Here is a 23,767-nt window from a genome sequence, read left to right as displayed (position 1 = left end):
TACCTCCAACCCCACAGAGAGCACCAGGGCAACATAAAATATACATGGGAGAACAGTTATGTTTGACTAGAATTTTTAATATAATATTTATTATTGTTACTATTTTTACCACAATTGGCCATCATTTCCTACCCTCTGTCTCAAAAAAAAAAAAAAAACCCACAGCCATCTCAAAAATTAAAGAATCATTTTAAAGTCAACAGTTGGGACTCTGGAAATATAAAATATTGTTATAAATGATGGGTTTCCAAGGCAGGCAACAATCATCTGGCACATGCACGGTAGTTCAGCTGTAACATGGGTTAAAGGTTAACAGAAGGCCTCACCCCCTTTTAATACCATTTCTATGAATACACACACTCTATGATGTACAATGAGACTGTGTCACATACGCATTGGGAGCCTGCCCGCTGTGCAGAGGAGGCACCAACAGGGACCAGAAATGCAGACTGAGGAAAGGACAGGAGGGTAGATGAGATCCGAGGTCCCAAAGGGTCTGGTCTCTCGCTGAGGCTCCTCCACCTTGAAAACCCCTCCTCCTGCCCCTCACCCACTTTTCCTCCTCCTTCATGGCAGGCGCAGTGGTAGTATCCCAAGGTGAAGAGGAAAAAGATAATACCCAAGATCAGAGGATATTGTATTTGTGTATCGCTTTGGTGAGAGCTCTGCACTGTGAAAGATGACCCTTCACAGGTAGAGGAGGTACATCTGTACCTGCCCTCGGGTGACCTAATTGCCACTATGAATTGCAGAAGGAGACAAGTCAAAGTGAAAAGTAGCTAAGAACAAAGCACGGCAGACACGCACTTAGAATAAATACTCTTAAGGATCCTAAATCCAAACAGCAGACAGCAGGATGCAATGGAAAATGATTTGGAATCTGAAGACCCATGTCTGAATTCTGGCATTCCAAAAGCTTTGTGACCAGAGACAAGTCATTTGAACTTGCTAAGCCCCGTCTATAAAATGATGAATTGGAGATAATGATCATAGTTGTCCTGTCCACATGACAATTACTGGGAGGGTCTAAAGAGATAATGTATGTCAGTGTCTGCAGGGTTAATTAAAATGATTAATGTTAATGATTACTTTTAATATTATTAGGCAAGTATCCAGAAATACTTTCCTTCCTCATAGAATATATTTTTTAAGAATAACATGAGGGCCGGCCCGGTGGTGCACTGGAGAGTACGCCACCTGGGAGCGCGGCGGCGCTCCCGCCGAGGGTTCGGATCCCATGTGGAGACTGGTTCCCGCTCACTGGTTGAGCGCAGTGCGGGTGCAACACTGAGGGTTGCGATCCCGTTGCCAGTCCCCGGTGCGGGCGCAACACCGAGGGTTGCGATCTCGTTACCGGTCAGTAAAAAATAGCTCACTGGTTGAGCGCAGTGCGGGTGCAACACTGAGGGTTGCGATCCCGTTGCCAGTCCCCGGTGCGGGCGCAACACCGAGGGTTGCGATCTCGTTACCGGTCAGTAAAAAATATAAAAAGGAAAAAAAAAAAAGAATAACATGAAATAAAGTATAATTGTGTCCTTTGTAACAATAACTGTACATACCTTGCAATAATGTTGTCAATTTTCATTGCTACTCTGGGATATGTATAAATCAGAGTTTCGCCAAGTATGTCCCAAGGACCATCTGCAGCAGAGTCAACTGGGTGGCCTAAAATGCAGACCCCTGAGCCTCACCTCTCTACCTACTGAATCGGTCTCCCTGGAAGAGGAGTCCTGGAATCTGCATTTTAACAAGTTCCCTAAGTGAATCTCATGCACACTGAAGTTTGAGAACCAGTAGTCTAGAAATATCACTCTTGAATATAACACTAAATTTTGATTTTTTTTTCCCTGAAAAGATGTCCAGTTGACTCATTAAAGTTCAATAAATACTTCTTAATCATCTATTATAGCCAATACTCAGTGCTAAGTATTTTAGAGGATAGGCATGTTGGTATATTGAAAATGGCCACAAATTCTCTACAGATCTTCTAATGAATAGAGTTTATCTCCCCACCTCTTGAATCAGAGCTGGACTTGATATCTGCTTTGACCAAAAGAATGCGGAAGAAATGTGTTGACCAAGTTCCCCGCCTGGCCTTCAAAAGGCCTTGCAGTTTGCCTTGTACCCTCTTGGGATGGAGCTGCCATGCGAACCAGCCCAGGATACTTCCTTGAGGATGAGAGACCCCCTGCAGAGAGAGGCTTAGCTGTCCCAGCAGTCCCTGCTGGGGTCTCAGACCCAAGCAATCCCAGCTGACACCCTGTGTAACATAGAGCAGCCATATAACTGAACACAGCTCAGATTGTTGGCACAGAATTGTGGATGAATAAGTGATCGGTGTTTAAATTTGGGGGTTATTTGTTATACTGCAAAAGATAACCAACACAGAACAAAGACGAGTCAGACACAGTTATTATCTTCATAGAACCCAGAGTAGGACTGTAAGTTCACAGATCCCTGTTTGGCTAAATGTGACATTTTATAAGAAAGGAACCAATAATACCTTTTGAAAATTTTTTACTATGGGAAAGAGCAGGGGGAGTGATTAAATCCAGTTGGGGAGCAGAAAACAATTTCTGAAATAGGCAGTACATAATTGGGGTCCTTGAAGGATTAGAGGTTTGAAAGATGTCTGTTGTGCATGGGTGAAGATGGATGGAGCATTCGAAACCGAAAGAATAGCGTAAGCAGAGCCGTAGAGATGGATAGTCAGGGTGTATTCAGCGAGCAGAGAGAAGTCCAGATAGGCTGGGACTCCTTCTAGAGTTGTGCTGTGTGGCGAGGGCAAGTTGAAGCCAATACACGTTGGCTTTTAAACAACCAGGTGAAGAACGGTGAGTTTTCTTGAGTGTTCATGTAATGTGTTGAGAGCAATGCTCTACATAGGACTGCCTAGTCGTGTCGTGCATTAAAATTAGTATCAGAATATGGATAATGTCATCTCAGGTGCCTTATTTTCTATATTTCAAGATTTGTTTCGCTTCAGCACTATTGTGTTTATTTTGGGGGGAGGGAGTCATTAATGTTTGCAGGTAGGAGGGCATTACCAGCTCTGTCAACAAATTCCCAGATGGTTGAAGGTTAGCCTGGGTTTCTTTAGTCATTGTGTATTATAGGTATTACTTTAAAACATTATCTGCAGTTCATGCTTATTATTTTTTAATTCACTATTGAGACCATGTTCGTGGGTGCGAGGCTTTTATTATACTAATTTACAGCAGTCTTAGCAACAGGATAAAACACTATGGGATTTTTCCACTACTTACCATCTTCTGTGCACATTGAGAGGAAAGTTATTTTTCATTATATGTTACTTTTGACAGCAGTAGGTCATTTTACACAGCAGTGACTTTTACCTAAGAAATGTTTCTATGTCATAAAGAAATGGAAAAGCTATAGGTGTAGCTTAATTTGCCAAAATCTTTCTGAACCAACGTTTATCAAATTTGGCTGAACAGATACCATTGGAGAACATTGAATGATTTTTTTCCCCATTCCCCTATTTACTATTGATTAATTTCCGTTCTCTCTTCTAAACATCAGAGATCTTGATAAAATGTGATGATGATTGTTACTTTATTTCTCTGAGACTCTCCCTTGTCCCCGAGACATCTCCAACTAAATTATAGCAATACAAATGCTGTCCAATTTTTTCTAAAATACAGAAGTATGTTAATTCTTATTTGCTGCTAAGGAAGAGAATTCTTGGTACTTTTTTTAGCTGAAGAGAGTTTATAGCTCTTCTATTGCTTTCTGTTTCTATGGAATTTGTCCCCATCAGGTTCGGTTATGTGAGTATCCTTAACATCATAGGAAAGTGTCTGTGGGGACTGAACTGTGGAGGGTGAGTCATCCTGGGTAAGTAGGTGCCCAGTGAGTCAGGAGACCAGAATTCTTGCTTCAGTATAATGGCGTGTGACCTAAAGCACAGAGCTGAGCAATTAGATTTGATCACGTACCTGTGTCAAAGCTACATGCCAAAGACAAATGAGATCACACTTCAAAGAGTAAAGATTATTTATAGATTGAAAGTACATGTTATGGTGATAGTTTGCCACTGGGACAGCAGAAGCAGGGAAGATTGGGTGGACAGGCCCTTTATCCATCATGATAAGTGCCGGCATCGAGAGGGCAGGAAGCACTACACGTAGATATATGTAGGGCTTTATGGGAGCTTGGCGGCCGAGCGCAGACGCAGGTCACTTATTTCAGCCCTGATATGCTCTTAAAACACTATTCCTATTCTCCTCTTGCCCTTTTTGGCACATACCAATAAAGTCGAGAAAGCCCATTAGAAAATACAGCAGAGGTGTAATAATCATAATATCTGACATTTATTGAGTTTATTGTGTGCCAGCTGTGTTCTAAGCACCTTATGTGTATTTACCCATTTTATCCTCATAGCCCTTTGAGACAAGCAGTAGTATTACCAGCATTTTCCAAATGAGGAAACAGACTTAGAGAGATTAAATAACTCCAGCAGTTGAGCTCATGAGGTTATTGATCTTCTGCCTGTAACAAGAGCTGGGACATTTCCTTCGCTGTTGACTTCTTCTGTGTCTGCTTAATTTGACCACTGTATACCCTTGCAGGTAAAACAAATGCACGAGATTAAGAGATTATGTAAAATGTTGGTTTTGAAAATTAACTCCCTTAGCAGAAATGCTTAAGCATCTACCACCCGTCAGCCGGGGGATTAGCTGTGGAGGCACACAGATGATTAACATGTGGTGCCTACTCTCAGAATCCAGTTTTGGCAGGGAAGACAGACATGAACCAATAAACCTAATAAAGCATTCTAGGGAACTCCTTGATTGTGGCAAGGGCCTGGGGAAGAAAGTGACCCGCATGCACTCAGAGGGGTTTTTACTAAATACGTTGTAGATGAGACCAGAGAGACTTCTGTAGTTGGAGTCGAACCCCTCTTCCGAGTATATGGGGTATCTTAAGGATTCAGTAGGAGACATCCTTGTGGGGTCCTACTAAGTCCCCCACATTTGAGGGCTGAGAGCGGGAGTCACAGGATCTACCCCACTCAGCCTTTAGAAATGGCAGCGGCGAGGCAGATAAACGGGACAGGGGCTGTCTAGCAGTGAAGGCAGGAGCCGTGGGAGCCCACAGGGCCGAGGGAATCCCACCAAGATGTGGGAGGGAGGGCGATGGGGGAGGAGGGAAGAACGGCTTCAAAGAGGAGATAGGGATGAGCAGGAACTTGAAAGACGAGGAAGTGAGGGAGGGGACGGAGGGAGGATGGAGGAGATAGGAAGGCTTTCCAGGGACAGGGTGAGGTTTTCCTAAAGCCCCGAGCTGTGAAACAGCGAGACAAGGTGTAGAAACAGCGGCAGTTCTGTGAGATCCTGAGACAGATCATTCGGCTGCAGCGTGGAGATGTGACGGGGAGCAAGAGGTGACCAGAACTGGATGGAGGGGACAGGGTAGGCGGCTGCAGAGCGTCACATGAGAGACGATGCAGAACTGAGCTCAGGCACACGTGCAGGAGGCAGGAGGTGAGGTAGGAGGTACAGCAGGTTGGCGCAGGGTTTGGGGGGCTTGAGGGGAGGGTGAAGTTGGAACCGGGGAGTCACAGCGCCAGCCACTGAGCTGCCAAAATACCTGCAAACGAGAGCACGGTTTTGAAAGGGAAGACGGTGAGTTTGTGCAGGGCCTGGTGAGTGGAGGGTCCCCTGGAGATGTCCAGGAGAGAGTTGGATGTGTGATTTTGTGGCTCAGACAAGAGGTCTGTGGAGGGCCCAGGGCCCTGCCCTGTGAGGGACAGCCTGGCTGGTCAGTCTTTTAGTGCACACGCTGTGTGTTATAACGCGTGAGACTACCATGCATGGGGCGTGAAAATGAGATGGATGGAATGCACAGTGCACAGAGGACAGAGTCGCAGGCTTAGTCCTGACTTGTGCTATTCCAGCACAGGTATGTCTGTATCCAAGGAACTCTCCTATTTTAACACCCGGGGAAATCCCCTCTCTCCCTACCAACAGCTCTGAGCACGAAAAAGGTGGTTCACAAAAATCTTTTCTGTTGAATTCATCCTCGTGTACTTATTACCCATCTTTTTGGCTCTTCATATATCTGTCTTTAGATAGATACATACATATACACATACACACATACATGTATACATATACACATATACCTACATATATACTCATATATACACACATATCTGTGTGTGTTCAAACGGATTGTGGTAATTTACACTCCCAACAGCATTGTATAAAAGTGTATGACTTGGATTGTTCTTGCCAGCATTAGGTAAGAGCATTTCAAAAATATTTGCTAATTGCACAGGTAAAAACACATTATTGTATTTTATTTTATATTTTTAAATATTTTAGCTGTTTACATTATAGTTTAAATTAAGGCCTGAGTATTAATTCTCAAAGAAAACGTATTATTAATTTCTAATGTTATCTTTTTCTCAGCTACCTTTGCCCAAATACAAATACTCAAAAAACTTAAATACTACAGAATAAAAGCTGGTATTTTTTAAAGCTAAGATCTGACTATTTACCTTTAGTAATTTGAGGCTACTCTTAATTACTTAAAATTTCTAATTTAGTGTTTTATTATTTGAATGTCCAATTTTCAAATACATATTCTTTGTATTTTATCTCTATAACCTCTGTATTTATAAGCCATGCCTTGAAATGCCAATTGCATATATATTTTTTTATTTTGGTTTTTAAATTGTCACACAATACAGTTGATTTTTGGTTTTGGTATATGTTTCTGTGAATTTGATTCTAGACTTCTGTCACCACTAGAACAATCAAGTTATGGAAGGGTCTATTTTCCCCCAAAACTTGCTTGTGCTATCTATCCCTCCCTACCCAACTATTGGTAACCACTGATTTTTTTTTGCTGCATGTAGTTTTGTCTTTTAAAGAATGTCTTATAAATGCAATTATGTAATATCTTTTTTTATTTTGCATTTCCTAAGTTGCTCAGAAAGCTGAACATTTTTCTACATAACTAGTTGCAACTATGTTTTTCATAACATGTATAGTTTGTGTCTTTGCAACTTATTTACTTGGGTCATAAATAGTGTTTTCCTTACAAATTTGCATATGCTCATAACAAGAATGACGTTAACATACTGTCTGTTGCGCTGACTATAGATATTTTCCCTTTAAGTTTGGTTACTTTCTTTAAATGTGTGAGACCTTACAAATAGTAATATCACTTGATCTGAAAATATTATGGTACTCTGATAATCTAATCTAATAAAATATCCCTAAGTATAAAAATATTGTAAAAAAATGCTTTTACAGCATTATTTCTCATATGGAAAAATTGGAAACAATCTAAATGTGTAACTGTAGGTTTAGTAAAACAGATCATGAAGCTGCCCCTCAATAGAATATCATGCAAGGAGTAAAGGATGCTTACAAAGATGACATAGTAACTTAGAAAAATTTTATGGTAAAATTTTAAATTAAAAAGCCAAGTATAATCCCATACCTACAGTATGATCACAGCAGGTAAAAGAAAAACATAAGATCTGCTAATTTAAAAAGACTGGAGAAAATACATCAAAATAGTAACCAATTTTCTTTTATTGGTGGAACTGTGAGACTTTTCATTAATTTTGTGTGTTTTCTTCATTTTTGTAGTGGTCACCTATTCCTGTTACAAAAGGGAAAGAAATTCTGGGTAGTTCAGGAATAAAACCTTCTGCCTTTAAAATCTACCCCTGAGCGTGAAGCTCTATTGAACCATGTGTGCAGTTAACCACACAAATGCCAGTTGCTCTCAAGAAGTCAGAATAGATGTAAGATCATGTCACTGTGACCTGACCTTTAGAAACGGGGACGCTGACCTGGCTGTCATGCAGGTCCATGCATTGGGTAAATTATCAAAATACCGTGAGTGAGAGAACAGTGCATAGGGACCTGGTAAGATGGCAAGTGACTCTGGATTGCTTATGAAATAGGAAATCACGATGTCAAGCGAGGCCTTCAGGAGGAGAGAAACTTTGAGTACATCTCGCTTCTATACAGTATAGAAACCCTTGTACCCTAGACTTTCCATCTGTTCCTGAAGTAGAATTTCCCAGAGCCCACCCTGGAGATAGCAGAGCAACAAGTCACAAAAGGTCATAATGGTTGTAACTCAGACTTTATCCTTCAGACTCAAAACAGAGTTAATTACTTACCTTTACTTCTATTAAGGAAATCTTCACAAAAGTCCACACATGGCAAATACTGTCATACATGAGCGGAGTTCTCTGTGATCTTTCCTGATTAGTGTAGAAATAAAGATTTGTCTGAAAGACCCACGTGGCCCAGGAAAGAAGGGCCTCTTGAAGAAGTTCTCTCTGCAGAACTTTGAGCTGACAGCCCAGCTCCTGCCTGAGAAGTCTAAACTCAAGGTAAAAGGGGGTCCCCTAAAAATAAATCTGGAAGTTATCTAGCTGCCAAGTCAACAACATGATATATCATAATGTGTTTCGGAAACTGAGAACATCCGACAAATCATGTTTACACAACCACCTCCTTTAGGTAAACCTTCCAAACTCTGCAGGAAATTAGGGCTTTATTAATATCCATGAAATTAACAGCACCTGTTGGGAGCCCCTAATCTGTCTCTCTAGAGATTCAAAAAATACCCACAGAATATTGGCGTTCCGGAGTCCTGGAGATCTCATATGGCTTTGCTAGATTAGGTATTATAGGTTCAAAATTTCCAGTTATGTTACTGATTCTCACTTCCAGGTTTCTATTATTCCAAATAGTTTTCTTCCTTTATACAAAGTCAGAAAAGGGAGCCAGTGCTTTTTTCATGTTATCTTTGGCTTACTTGAGGAAGTTTGGGGAAATTCATGAGGATAAAATAGTTCAAGAAAAGAGAGAAAGCAAAGAAGTAACTTATTCACTGAATACCAAATGATAGTTTCAGTTTAATGGGACCTCATGGAAAAGTAGATTAAAAAAAAAAAAAAGGTATTTAATTAAGGTAAGTGGCCGGAGCAGAGAAAGACGGAACCACAGGTGAAGGATCAGACTAGAGGTAGCCAACATTATGAGAATTTTCATGTAAATCTCTATGAAAACATAATTATTAGGTCTTTTTGGCATTTATGAAGTACTTTGTTTATCCTTAGACCATAAAACACTATTTTACAATGGTCAATGATTTAGGGGTTTTTGTGGTTCATATTGTTTGAAGGCTTATTGTGTGTGTGTGTGTGTGTGTGTCTACCTATGACTGTGAAGAAAGCAGACCTTTTGAAAATGTCTGAAGTAAATAAGATCAGCTGCTAAATGCCTAGAGGTAATTCCATTACATGCAGAAATAGAACACATGAGAATTCTGCGGTGTCATATTTAACTAGTGTGACAAAAATAGACTCACTCTTTATAAACTCATTTTCTGATTACAGTGTGTTGTTTCCTGGTCACCTACTTGAATCACAGAAGAAATAAAATGTTGAAAAACGTTTGCCTCACTCTGCAACAATTAAATATAACTCCATAAGGTTGAGTGGAATTAATTCTTTAGTTAGTTCTCGTTAACGGGGTTCAATGCAGGCTTCCAGAAGGCCTCTTCTCTCCGCAAGTCAGTCTGTGGTTTGGGGTGAGTCCAGCAATGTGCTTGGCAGAGAGGAAATAAAAGCATTTGTTCCAATGGATAGTTGACCCATTTGAGGCTCTGGCCTTTGGCGATAAAGCACGAGTTACGTGGAGATGGGACACCAAAAATAATATATTATGGAGCCCCCAAATAGTGTTTGTCTTTTGTCATTTTCCAGGGAGCAACCATGTCACCCTTTCTTCGGATTGGATTGTCCAACTTTGACTGTGGGTCCTGCCAGGGGGAGGCCGTCAACCCTTACTGTGCTGTGCTTGTCAAAGAGTATGTTGAATCAGGTAAGCTTGAGTGGGCATTCCGGGTGAGAGAGGAGGAGGAGGATCTTGCTATGAACTAGGTATGAAGGAAGGCCTTCCAGGATCTTCAAGGTCATCTGGTCCAACCGAATTTTACGATTCAGGACACTGATGCCGGGAGAAGCCAAGTACTTCTTCAAGGACACACACTTAGTGATGGCCTCTGAGCCACACGCCTGTGACCCACTGATGCTCTATTTCGCTGTTCCACTTTTCCCATATAAACAAAGGAAAGGAGAAAATTGGATTGAAGAAATTATGTGTAAAATTAATGGGTAAGGAATCCAGTGAGATAAAACAGAATATGGACCTATATTGATGAGCCTGGTTGCCTTAAATGATTATGGATGGCTTGCAGTTTCTTGGACTGAGCCTAGATGAAGATTACAAAGAATCTATAATTAGCCATTAGAATCCAATTTAGAAAACTTACTTTTGCACTTACTACGACCCTAGGTGAATAAAAGAATAGGCATGTTTTGTCAAGTTTAAATATTTATAGGCAGTTCATGATGAGAGGAAGAGTGTGACGGCCACCCGAGATTTCTTCGGTGGGTTTAGAACATTCTGTTAAAACAATCCTATCATGGAGGGGATCTCTCCACATTGCTCTGACCGGCTGCCACTCTACTTGACCCCTACCTCTGCATTTTACGATTCTTATGGACCCTCCAAAGGAAAGGTAGGAGGAAGTTTATATCCCAAGACTTTCCCAATCTCAGTACCTTTTTCTGTTCCCATACATACATTTCGTATTTTAGCAGACACTTTATAGAAAAGCCTACAATGAGGCCGCTGGGACTAGAACAGAGAGGAAAATAAACAAAAAACAGAAAAAGTGCCTTCTCTTTAGAGCTTCTATTCTCGCAGAGGAAGACAGGCAGTGAGCAAAAATATTCTATGGTAAGTAATGAGTGCTGTAAGGAAAATCAAAGCAGGGTGAAAGGAGAAAGGATTAGGGATGTCTGTGAGGTGGTGACATTAGCAGGTGCACGGAGAAACTAACTCAGATGTTATGAACTTCCAGGTTTCTGGGGTTCCAAACCCTACTATGTTGCACCTTCTTGCCCCCAACAAAAGACTTTTGGCTTCATGGTTGACTTCCTTTTTCCAGCTGCTCTGAATACTTCAAAGCCTGGGAGACTGAATCATCTTAATTTCCCTTCTGTCCAGAGTTCTCACCTGTTTAGTAAAAAGAGAGAATGCCACTTGCTCCCGACCTAAAACCTTTCAAATGTCACAGACATCTTTAAAGTGTAAAATGTCTGAGTTTTTCAAAGCTGCTTTTGACTTATGGGGTCTCCCAGATCCGGTTCTCTTTGCAACCTCAGGACTGCCTGACATTTGCCTGCTGCGAGCCTGCTATTTTCTCCTTCTTCTTTTGGCCTTGCCTTTGAACGTGATCTAATTAGCCATATGGATCAAGTGAAGTTGGCAGAAAAGAGGAAAACTGTTTTTCCAAAAGATTGGCTTGTGGATTTGGGGGGCGTTTGGAGGCTTTTGTTTTTTATTTTGTTTTGGTTTTGTTCTAGAGAGAAATCACTCTGAACATCGTCACGCAAGTGTAACTGCTATAGAATTTAAATACGTTTCGGTCTTTGGGGTGTGAGGCTGCCTCTTCCATGAGGAGTTGACAGCTCTGGTGGTGCACCAGCCATTGAAAATGGTGACAATCACTGCATATAGATGCTCTGGTCCTCTTTTTAAGTGATGGCAAGCATCGTGGATGCATGGGGAATGGCGCCTACAGTTGTAAGGAATTATTCTGTGGAAGTAAAATGTTATAGTGATCACAAATATTCACATTGGTTTCTAAAAAGCCCAATCTCCAGTTAATTTTTTTTAATCAAACCATAAAAATCGTATCCTTCCTATTCCATCCTTAACAGTGTCAAAGTTGAAACCTCCACTAGCCAAGTTTGCCTAAAATTTGGAGTTTCAGCCTATGTGATTCCTGTATGCCACCAAAATAAATATTAAATGCTCAATGCCTGTTCTCTTTAGCCTGTGCATTGGGAAGAAGGGGCCGTCGCGAGTTACAACTGCTTTATTTCCCAGCTTTAAGCGGGTTTTTCCCTTTTGATGTGATTCCTGTATGCCACCAAAATAAATATTAAATGCTCAATGCCTGTTCTCTTTAGCCTATGCATTGGGAAGAAGGGGCCGTCGCGAGTTACAACTGCTTTATTTCCCAGCTTTAAGCGGGTTTTTCCCTTTTGCTTTAATTAACATCTCGGCTAAGTCTGCCACTTAATGTGCTGACGACAAGAAACAAACACTCAAATTCAGCTGCAGTTTCTGATTCTGAAATGATTAAAGAATAAATACCAGGGAAAATTTGATATGGATGGCTTGTGACAAAACCACTTAATCCATTATCGAACTCTTTCCCAATCACCTGTGGCTTCTGGTTTCCTTTAAACCGATCGTCCTGTCCGTGGTTCTTGCTGCTAACAGTCTCCAGGGCTCCTCCCTGTCTGCTTTTCCTTGCTTGCAGCTCTGTAGTCCGCTTTCCTGGCTCCATGGGGTATGGCCACCCTCTCCCTGGGTGCATGGTGTATGTGTCTTCATTCAAGAATTAGAGAAAGAAATGATGGCTATTGCCTCAGTGTATTTATGTCAAATGGAAAACGGTGAGATATCTTTTTAAAGGAACACTCATAGGCTTAGATTTTGCCACCACGCCTTTCAGGTGAGCAAACAGTAGTTTTGTATTGACGATGTATTTTGCATTTTGTATTGACGTGTATTTTGCATTTTGTATTGACATGATCAACTCTTTATAGGTTAACAAGGGAGAATACCAGTTTATTCGCTTGGGTGTTCACACCCAAAGTGAAGCAACTAACCGTTGAGTAGGGAAGCAATATTTCCAGTCTAAGACATTATCAGATTGTTGTCTAAATTTTCTACACCTTGCATGTAGACCTTGGAACTATCTCATTCTGTCCTATACTGTGTCTGATCGTTAAGGTGTTACTTTTGTCTTCCCAACAGAATTGCATATCCCAGAGAGCAGAGGGACTGAGTGCCACTGTTAAGTTGAATTGAATTATTTTCCAGAACTGGCCAGAAGAGTAATGAGAACGTTATCTCTCTGTTCCTAGAGAACGGGCAGATGTATATCCAGAAAAAGCCAACCATGTACCCGCCCTGGGACAGCACATTTGACGCCCACATCAACAAGGGGAGAGTGATGCAGATCATTGTGAAGGGCAAGAACGTGGACCTCATATCTGAGACTACCGTGGAGCTCTACTCACTGGCTGAGAGGTGCAGAAAGAACAATGGGAAGACAGAAATATGGGTAAGTGTCCACGCCGTGCGCTTTATTTAAAGTATATGCACCATTAAGTGATGAGCACGAGGTTAGTGGTGACCAGCTCAAAATTTCCACGATGCCCTAAAGGTCTGATTACACTGGCTGTGGGTGAACAACAGACCCCCACTACTAATTCATGGGTGATTTGATGGTGACAATGATTATTCATGGTGCATTATAGAACACACTAACGTGTTTAAATCTGTTTGATTCCTATGTGAGATGGAGAAGGTCTCTTAGGCTAAGGGAAACTGTTATTGATTTATAACTGTTAAGAGTAAGCTTGGAAATATCACAAAGTCCCCTTAATTTGGGAACCTAATGGTTGCCTATTTATTAAGGTGTCAGAATGGGAAAGCATAGAACAGAGACCCATTTAATATTTGGTCCTCTTTCTCTCCATGCTTTGCCATGTCCTGTAAATGTTTTTCAGCCATAATGAAGTCACTTAACTTACTTTGTACTAAGATGTACTTTATATACAATTCATGGTAGCACAGCAAGTTTGTGAAAACCTAGATTATAACTGTTTGCACAGCAAATGTTTATAAGTGTTAATGAGAAGAGTACGATATGAAAGCATAAAAATTCTAATGCAAATCTCTAGGGTACAAAATGAAAGAAAATATACTAGTAAAAACTACTTTTACATGATCTAAAATGCAGAAAATGTTTTCAAATGTTTGTATCACTTACACCAAAGGAAAGAATCTTGCCTTTCTGCTCCTTACTTTCTGTAACTCAGATTTTAAGACATCCACCCAAGAGATTTTCAACTCACAGGTTTCATATGGGAACAATATAAACCTAAAAACTAGTTCTTTGTGTGTTTTATATTTTTGACCTGAAGAAAAACAAAACCCTGTACCTTACAAAAGTATATAAATTCTCGCTTGTGTCACTAAAGTAATATTTAAAGATGAATGTATGTCAAGATCTTTATAAAAGTTCCCCATGCTCAGATATGTCTAGGTAATTTAGGTCAGCGGTATCTATTGAGCATTTCTGTGTTCAGTTTGAGGAAAGGGATCATGAAGACAAAACTCCTCTAGGGCAGCTGCTCAGGCAAGTAGGAAAAGGTGAAACGACCGGATAATGTACAGATGTTTAACTTAGTGTTAAAGAGTTTACACAGAACAGGTAAGTGAGCAGGAGGCTCTAGCTGGGCTGGAAGCCTGGGAGCATTTGGCTCAGTGAAGAGAACAAGCAGATAAACTAGAGAGTCTTCTCCAGCTCTCCCCCCATCCCCATTTATTTTCTGATTCTGGCTAATTTTTTCAAAAAGAGAAAAATCATCGGCTCTCTAATTTTTAAAATGGCATTCTATTCATATTTCCTTCTCAAATTAATGAAAGGATAACTTGGGTTTTCTATCCTTTTGTTAAATAGGCTTCACTGATATGTAGGTTGCTTTTCTATTTATATCTCTTAAAGTGGTGTTTGATTTCTTGCTTAGACTTTTGCTGATTTTATTCTTATCAGACTTTTCACTTTCTCTGCAGTCCTGGATCATGGAGACCCAGGCACATGGTGGCATTTAGACCCTTGCTTAACCACACTTTTTACATCTTTAAGATTTTTTTTTTTCCTAAGTTTATTTCTTAGTTTACGTTTATTTTATTTTAAGGGCCAACAGGTTGTTTTGGACTTCTATTTCCCCTGCTTCTGTTGAAATCTGCTTTCTTAAAATGAGTTTCTTTTTAAAAAAATGATTTTTTTCAAATTCACCTTTTACCTCCATAGACACCGTCCTGTTTCTAAACAGCACAGTGAGACTTGCTTTCTGCTTTGCCAAGATTTTAACTGTCAGCATGGTTGTCTCCCATTATCTCCCCAAAACATGCAACTCCCGAAAACATGCTGGAATAAGACTTCCTATGGGTATTGCTTTCCCGGTAGCTAGCTGGTTTAATTTCCCCCGTCACTATTAATTCCTGAATAGTGATAACACTGTGGTCATCTGGTCCCATTTTCTCCACTTCCTTTGGGAATAAACCCCATATCCCTTGCTTTTCTTGTTCCACTTGTGCCTCTGTCTTTACTACTTATTCTACGAACCAAAAAACAACATTGTACATACTTGATGTCAAAAGCACTTCTCTTGACATTAATCTGTTGTATGAGAATTTATAGTTGGCCACACAGTGTAAGCTTATTTTATGATAAAGTTCTATCAGTAGTGATACTGGGATGTAGGTATTTCTATTATGTCAGCTTTCTGGAGATTTTCCAAAGCTTGGTGACTTACGCAAAGTCGTACAGCCAGGAAATTATTTAGCTACAATTCAAATTCAATCCCGGGCTCAATTCCTATTTATCACTTATTCTAGTTAACCCGTGGATGAAATGGTCAATAATGACCTTCAATTCATCATCTTTCTTATTCTTCGTAGTCTCTTAATGGTATAGTGCGATGATTTAATAGATTAGTGATAGTTCTCAGGTTGTCTTGGGTTTGTCCTTTTCTCTCCTGAGGTCACATTACATGAGATCATGCATCAACCCTTAAATGGCACTTTCTTCTTGTCCCTTCTATAGAATCATACCAAAATATATAGATTTTTCTATCCCTTCCCAGACCAATCTTTAGCAGATCACCCAGCACTTTCCCAAAGAGACAGGCTCTCCTTGTGAAAGAAGGCCACTCCCATTGAACACCCCAATTAACCTAGACGCACGTCCCACCTGGAAGGGAAGAGAGCGGGGTCTGTAAGGACCCTCAAAACAGCATTTACTTTCCTTCCGTAAGACCTACTTTTTGCCCAAGGGAGCTAGTCCCAGTATCTGTTGATTCTTTTGTCATGATTAAGATCTGGGTCTGCCTTATCCCAGCTCTTCAGATAAACAACATCGCAGGGCAAGAAAACCAAACAGAACGTTTTAGAATTTTGTGTCTTCCTTATGTAAGTTTTGATCTCCAAGTACAATTAATGACTTGCTGGGGTGTATTAATAGAAGAAAGGTGACCATCACGGATGCTGCATATTCCAACGATGACAAGTAGAAGCAAACGATGACTGTGTTCTGTACTGGAAATCTCCTGCCGTCACCAAAGTTATTATGTCGTTGATCTCAGAGCTTGTCTCACATTCCGACTGACGTTTCTCTTCTTCTCCCAACCAGTTAGAGCTGAAACCTCAAGGCCGAATGCTGATGAATGCAAGATACTTTCTGGAAATGAGTGGCAAGTGACATTTCTTCTTCCTGTTCAGGGGTGAGGGGGGCATGGTGTTCTCTTCAGGTGCACCTTCTTTTATTTTTGCAATTATCGTAGAAAAGAACTGAGGGGGAAGTGGAAGCACAAGGAATTTTCTTAAAATTCCCAGTGGTGCTCAGGCATGAATTGAAAATGCACTGTCTAGGCCAGATAATCATAGAAACATAAAACATTTACAGCATTCATGTTTAAATGGTGTGAATTCATATGCCCAGTGCTTGTATAGGCTGCCTTTATTTTAATCTGGGAATTTAATGTGAATACAAAAGACTCTGTTTATATGTCACCGTCTGTGTGCAGATTGTCTGTGTATAAATGATGTGCTATAACAAGCTATCACACTATTGGTAGAATATGAAACAAATAAAAAACAATAAATATTTTTCATAAAACTGGCAAAATGCTAATGCTTACAGTTCATCTCCTCAAATCATTTTAGGAGTAAGGAAGGGTAAGAAAACGCATGGCTAAAGAGTTTCAGTTCCATGTGACAGGCAGATTTTGGTCACAGAAGTTAATTTACAAGCACGTTGTGCTCGGTGCCTGTCAGTGCTGCTTTAATGAAACAAATTCTACTGCTCAGAAAATCCTAAGCCTCAGAATGGACATGTGAACTTACCAATGGTAAACTATTCCTTTTTTTTTTTTTTTTTGAGTTTTAGTTTAGAGATTTATGTTGCTATCTGGGTTTTTGCTTAACACATATGATTCCTTTGGGTCCAGATTCAAGCAAATACATTGGAGAAAATAATATTATGAGATAACTAGGGAAAACTTGAACACTCACCCGATATTTGATAATATTGAGGCACAATTATTTATTTTTTAGGTGTGATGATATTGTGGTTATGCTTTTTAAAAAGGGGTCCTAATCTTTTACAGCTATATGCTGAAATATTTATAGATGAAATAATATGGTACCATGAATTTGCTTCAGAACAATCCATTGGCACAGGATTGGGGAGTGGACAGAGTTATATTAGAAGGCAGTGGACATGAATTGATAATTGTCAAAGCTGGATAATTGGCACTTGGAAGTTGATTACAGTATTTGCTCAACTTCTGGTGTTCATTCAAAACTTTTTGTAATAAAAATTTTTTAAAAGAAAAAAAAGAACTGAGAAGGGAGAAATGTACTCTGAACTTTTTTTTTGTCTTGGAGGCTGTAGATATATACATGTAATTACACCATTTTAGAGTTGTCTAAATAAGGGAGTGATTGTAGGATATCTAAATAACCGGATTTGCATGAAAAGTAAAAGTACTGGCCTAAATGATATTACCAATAATGTTTAACTCTTTGAATAAGAGACTATACTCTTCCCATTAGTTTAAAGTATGACCCAGTGTAAAGTGAAAAAGTCCTCCATCAGAGTGCAAGTATTTTTGGTAAATAGTTTGAAGACCCCTGCTTTGCAAACAATTCCATAGATATTTCTCCCATTACTACAGAACTTAAATTTTCTATAAGAATGAGAGAGCAAATTCGGGTGGGGCAAAAGCAGTGATACTTCACAAACAATAATTACACAATCCCAGGAATTTTTTTTAAAGAATAAAACTTTGCAATATTTAAAACTTTTTATATCTAGACTCAAATTGAGACTCCATCTCTAAATTTTTGTATATTAAAAAAAATTTTAATTTTTAACAACCAATATTATGAAGTAACCTAACTAGAAAATACCTTGTTGATAACAAGGAGAGAGGTACAGACAGGGTATCATTTAATTTTAGGAATGTTTATTTTTCTGTATAAGTACTAGACTTCTGAAGGATTCAGAAAAGCAAAACATGGATTTTTACAGTCAGGAAACAAAAACCCAGATTGGAGAGGTGGTACAAATTAGACACTTAGAGAAGAGTTATATCCTAAGCCACTTAAATACTGATTAACCAAGAGATTAGCATGGGTTGCTTTCATCCTAGAAGATTTCATAGTGTGGGCACTGAAGGATAACTGGAGTTGAGATTTGCAAAGAAGAGGAATAGCATTGTAGGAGGAAAAATCAGGCTTCAGCAAAAATATCGCATGGATGGGCACTTTGAGGAAACCAGCCTAGTAAGCCCTGCTCTTTGCAAAGAAGAGGAATAGCATTGTAGGAGGAAAAATCAGGCTTCAGCAAAAATATCGCATCGATGGGCACTTTGAGGAAACCAGCCTAGTAAGCCCTGCTAATATCAGAATGAAGAGTCAGAGACGGATGTTGGAGAGCTTGGAGCCAGCTTTGGGTCATGCTTTGAGCTAATGGGAAGAGTATACTTTCTCTTATTCAAGTAATGAAACATTATTGGCCTATGAAATTTTATTTAGGCTATGGAAAGGTGATGAGAATCTGGTCTAGGGGTGTGGTTGGAGGAATCACGTAATAAGCAGAGCCTGAGAGAAAATAAGGTAGCAGCAAGATCTCATGGCACTGCAAATGAAAGGGTACGCCTATTATAAATACATAGGTGCAGTGCTTTATAATTCCTTAAAAATGAAAGTTGAATGAAGGGTGAAATGTTGCAGATATCCCATAAAATAGCTAGACTGGGCTAGACTGGGAAAATGATGGTAGGAGTAGCAGAGATGGGGGATATGGAAGAGAAAGCAAATGAGGGGAGATAAGGAATTCAAGCTTGGATAACATGTAAGATGACATGCCTCCTGCTTCCCTCTTCAGTGGACTCTTCTCTGTCCCGCTGGGAAGTAAATGGCTTCACTCGCCATAGACAGATCCCTCTGTTCTTTGTCTTTGAAAACCTTCATTCACTGATTTCTGTGCTGGAATCACTTTTTCTCTTCTTCCTCTGTTCTCCTAACATCACTCTTTTGGCTGCATAATTCACCTTCGCCATTGCATACCGCACTCTGCTATTTCACACCTTCCTATACTTTATCTCTAGCAACTCGGTAACCAACCTTCACCCACATGTCAGCACTGGGAATCCTGCACCTGCAGGGACTCAGACCCAGACCTGGCTCTCTCAGAGCTCCTCCCCATCCTCTGTCAATTCCGCCCTCCTCTCACTTGTAAGTGAGAGACTTTACCCTAATCTAGTTTCTCTTTCACCCCACTTATTAACCCACTTCTGGTAATAGCTCCTTACATAGCCTGGCCCCGTGATAAGCCCCTGCCAGCACCCTGCTTGCATTAGTTCCCTCCTCGCCACAGATACTCTGATCTCCAAGCCATGCATTCTCCCCTCTCACTCTCCTGCCCTGCTAGGAAAAGTCATTTGCTGAGAGCATTACACATAGATGCTTCCAGATGATGCTCCTGTTTCAGACAATAGTTAACCTCCTCCAAGCCATGCATTCTCCCCTCTCACTCTCCTGCCCTGCTAGGAAAAGTCATTTGCTGAGTGCATTACACATAGATGCTTCCAGATGATGCTCCTGTTTCAGACAATAGTTAACCTCTTGGTAGGCCTCTCCAGCTAGGTTCACTATCATTACTTTTAATTCTATGGAATTTAAATTACAAAATTTAAAGTGCCCAAATTAAATTGTGTCCAAAATTACACTTGCCATTTTCACCAGCAGTCTATTCCTTTTGTACTCAGTAACACAGTTAATTGTTACTCTTGGCAAAACCTGGAAGTAATTTTTATAGCCTCCTTTGCCTTCACCCCCTGCATCAATCAGTCAGTCGTGTCTGTCCATGTTGTCTGGTCAGTATTTTTCAGTGTCATCCTCTGCTTACATCATTGTGACCTCCTGCTGTGTCCCACTCATTCTCCTATGCGGCTGCTAGCGTGGACCATGTCAAGCTCCAGTCTGACCAAGCCATGCCTCTGCTTCTCCCCATGCCCCTGCTACAGACTTCCAGTGTTTCCAGATTATCTACAGGACAATGTTCAAACTGATCTGATACCTACACGCCTTCTGGATGTGACCACAGATCTTTTCTGCTTTACTCTCTCTACTCCGTCAATACCCAACTACTCCAAAACCAAGTCTCTTCCACCTAGACAGACTTGGAAATATGTATACCCATAGATGTATATCACCTAGAGAGAACACCTTCTGTTTTCCCCCTCCATACCTTGACTCACGCGTAAGTAGGAGTTATTTATCCTTCAGAGCTCTGTTCAGAAATCATCTCTGCTGGAACCTTTCTTGTCCAACATTCCTCTCTTTCTCACCTCCACCTACCTGTACTTGCCTCAGCTTGTAAAGTTTTCTCACCTCTGTCGTCCCATAGCATCCTGTGAATACTTCTGTTCAGACATTTACCACATTGATTATCTTATTTCTGGACTCTCAACTCCTTGCAGGACAGCAACAATCAAACCACATCTTACTTATCTCCTTATTCCAGGGCCAGGTTGCAGGTTAGGCAGGTAGGAAGTACCCGGTGAATGTTGAACTGTTCAGTTGGACTCACTTGACATTGAGAAATGCCTTTCATTTCCTTTTGATTCCCATGCAATGGCTATTGCTAATATGTCATCCTCCCTGGTTTCTGAGGGTGTCTTCTCCTCTCCCTCTTGGAGGCTGACCTTGTCTCCCAGAGTAGCTGGTAGAGACTCCACTTTCTGTCTGTCTCTGCACGTCAGAACGCGGCTGCGTCCTCATGCCTTGGCTTCCTGCTCCTGCGCCTCAGAGAGCCCCTGCCTTTCTTGGTCTCACACCTGTCATCTCCAGCAGCCCTGGCCATCGATACCTTCCTTTCTGACAACTTCAACTTTTCCTTCTCTTTGTGGTTTTCTCCTCATTGCCAAGTTATATTGTATTAAGCCATCCCACCCAATCTTGAAAAAACTCTCTTTCTTTTAACCTTTTGTACCTCCATGAGTTTTTCTTTTCTTTCCTTCCCTGACACATTTCTTGAAAAAGTAGTTTCTATTTACTAGTCCCTGTTTTTTCTCTACTCCCTCAATTCTTAAACCCTAAGAGCCTGGCTTATATTTCAGCCATTCTGCAGAAATGGCTTTCTCCAAGATCATGAATCCTCAAAACACATTCTTATTTCTTAGCCTTTAATTTCCTTGACATCTATCAGTCCATGTTGAAAATCCCATTCTTTTCTGGTTTGCCTAATGGGATATTGTCCAGGATTTCCTCTTAATTTTTCAGCTTCCTCTTTTTGGTCTCTTTTGTGATCTATTTTCTTACCTTCTAAAAAAATATGGGTATATGTATCTCCAAGTCTATTCCACGCCATCATGTACTGCCTCTTAACAGTTAGCTGTTCTCGTGTGTGTACCGTGTCCCCATGACTTAACTGTTTACCGCTCAAGGGTTAGGAATTCCATCTCATGTTTCTTTAGAACACTCAGCATAGCAATTTACTTACAGCTGCTCAGGAAATGTTTGTGATTTGGTTGACTGCAAACAAGCAATAGATTAGACTAAATAAATGTATTAGGAGCCATTAGTATAAAAGAAAAAAAGCAAACATATAAAAACCCATGAGCTTATTCAAGCCAATAAATAAATAGAGGGGCAAATTGCTTCAGAAATAAATATAATCAGTACCAAAAGAATTAAAGAAGTTCTGTGTTCTTACATTTACTCTCTTATAATGATTGAAATGGGTAGAGGATAAAGGAAATCACAGGAAGGAAATTCATTTCCAACACTTCCTGATTTTTTAAAAATTTACAGTATTATAGTTTATGCACACTAAACACACACATACATTTTTACAGTAATACCATTAAGATTCCCAGAATAATTAAATTTTATTCCATGAATTTAAAAGCTTTTTTTTTTTACTTTATTTTATTTCATTTACTAGCATCTGGACCAAAATAGACATCAGTCATATGTTACTAGCAAATGACCTAATACCAGTCACAAGTTGTAAACAGATCTCCACACTTCTACCAGAACTTGTGGAAGAAGATGATCAACCCAATGGCCCTTAATTTAACCCCTAGTTCACCAAGCCTAATTTATTTCCAGCCTAGTCCCAAGTAAAAAGACCTAAATTACCTAGCCTTCAAGTATTAGGCAAAGTAGTATGCCCGTCTATGGAACTGTTTATGTTTATTATTATTATTTATTTATGTTTATTATGGAACCGGCTATTGGGAATGGTCTTAATCTGGGAGTTTGGGGTTAAGTGGATCTGTGGACCACTACACAGAAGACTTGATTCCTAAAATGTGTCCTGGGACTTGGCTGGATTCCTGGGGAGGGATCTCCACCTGCACAGCCCCTCCTTTGTCTCCTGGCATATTTCTAGCCTAGCCTCTAGTAGGGGCTGGAAGATCAGGTACCTTGGCAGGGGCCTCTGTCTCAGGCTAATGCCGCTGCTTAGCTAGAATTGAAGTAATTTAGTTTAAGTATTGTTAGCTCTTCAATATTTGTGAAATTAGATGAGTCCTTTACTCTTGCTTAAACTTCAATGTTTTGTATTTGTAAAAACAAAAGAATATGTAACCCAAGAATCTTCAAGCTATTACAAAATTACAATTCTAGGAGTTATAATCATTAAATTTTTATTCTCATTTTGGTGATGATTATTATTTTTTGAGTTTTTCTTTACTATTTACCGTGTTATTCTGTCTCACCTGCTGGGGTGTTCATCGTGCAGTTTAGCCATGACTGCCTTACCATTTCATGGTTTTTGAGGACCTGGGTTTCAGACAGGACATCTCAGGTATTCTCAGAATTCTACCATCTTACAGTCCTTCAGCATTTGGGGAAGAAATCCTCTGAGAATAGGGAACTGTGAACAATGACTACCCAAAACACCCACATCAACAACCAAGAGCCCAGGGTGAACTGAACAGCTGTGAATTTGATGGTTTGATGCAGAGGACTAGGCAATGCACAGGCTTACCTAGTCATTCAGAAATTGCATTGATCTATCAACTTTTTGGCCTTTTCCACATTGACCAGTATAGTCCATAGCTGGTGTATACTATCCCTGCCAACTGGAACGTAAACAACTTCCCAAAGTTCTTCTGCCCACACACAAAAATTTGGCCAGCTCCTTTCAGGCCACTGTAGCCTGTCTGCAAACAACCAGATATAAAGCATCCTGGCACCTCAGAAATGACGTTCCCAAGCTGCTGTCAGTAACCACATTATTCTCTAGAATTACACACAGAAGAGCATTTGCCACTTCCTGCCTATTCTGGCTGACTCATCACTGGCAGTGAAGAGGGAGGTTGATAAATACTCTGAAATTTCTGATCTCTGGTTTTAAAGACTAAAAGAGGATAGCTTGGCCCAGGCCAAGAGGAATGAAGGAACGTCATTGTGTCGGTCCTCTAGGAGCACACCCTTGGAGAGTCTGCATTACAGAATTAAGGACGAAGCTTGGTGCTGTAGCTGCCTTAGTGAGCACCTGGAATTCCACAGGCTGAGGTGTTGGTGCCCACCCA

General features: G+C 40.3%; 1 protein-coding gene across 1 annotated transcript in view; it reads left to right on the top strand.

Moving 5' to 3' along the window:
* The first annotated feature begins 9,775 nt into the window (after positions 1–9,775).
* PRKCQ (protein kinase C, theta) overlaps positions 9,776–23,767 on the top strand; it is a 75,855-nt gene continuing 61,863 nt past the window's right edge. Inside the window, exons 1-3 of the mRNA XM_008577321.1 lie at positions 9,776–9,884; positions 13,010–13,209; positions 16,348–16,408. Coding sequence (XP_008575543.1) covers positions 9,776–9,884; positions 13,010–13,209; positions 16,348–16,408 — 370 coding nt within the window. The remainder of the gene's footprint in view (positions 9,885–13,009; positions 13,210–16,347; positions 16,409–23,767) is intronic.

Source organism: Galeopterus variegatus, unplaced genomic scaffold, assembly GCF_000696425.1.
Source record: "Galeopterus variegatus unplaced genomic scaffold, G_variegatus-3.0.2 Scaffold1490, whole genome shotgun sequence".
Lineage (NCBI taxonomy): Eukaryota > Metazoa > Chordata > Mammalia > Dermoptera > Cynocephalidae > Galeopterus > Galeopterus variegatus.
Note: the sequence above shows the minus strand (reverse complement) of the source record. Positions and strands in the feature narration are given on the sequence as shown.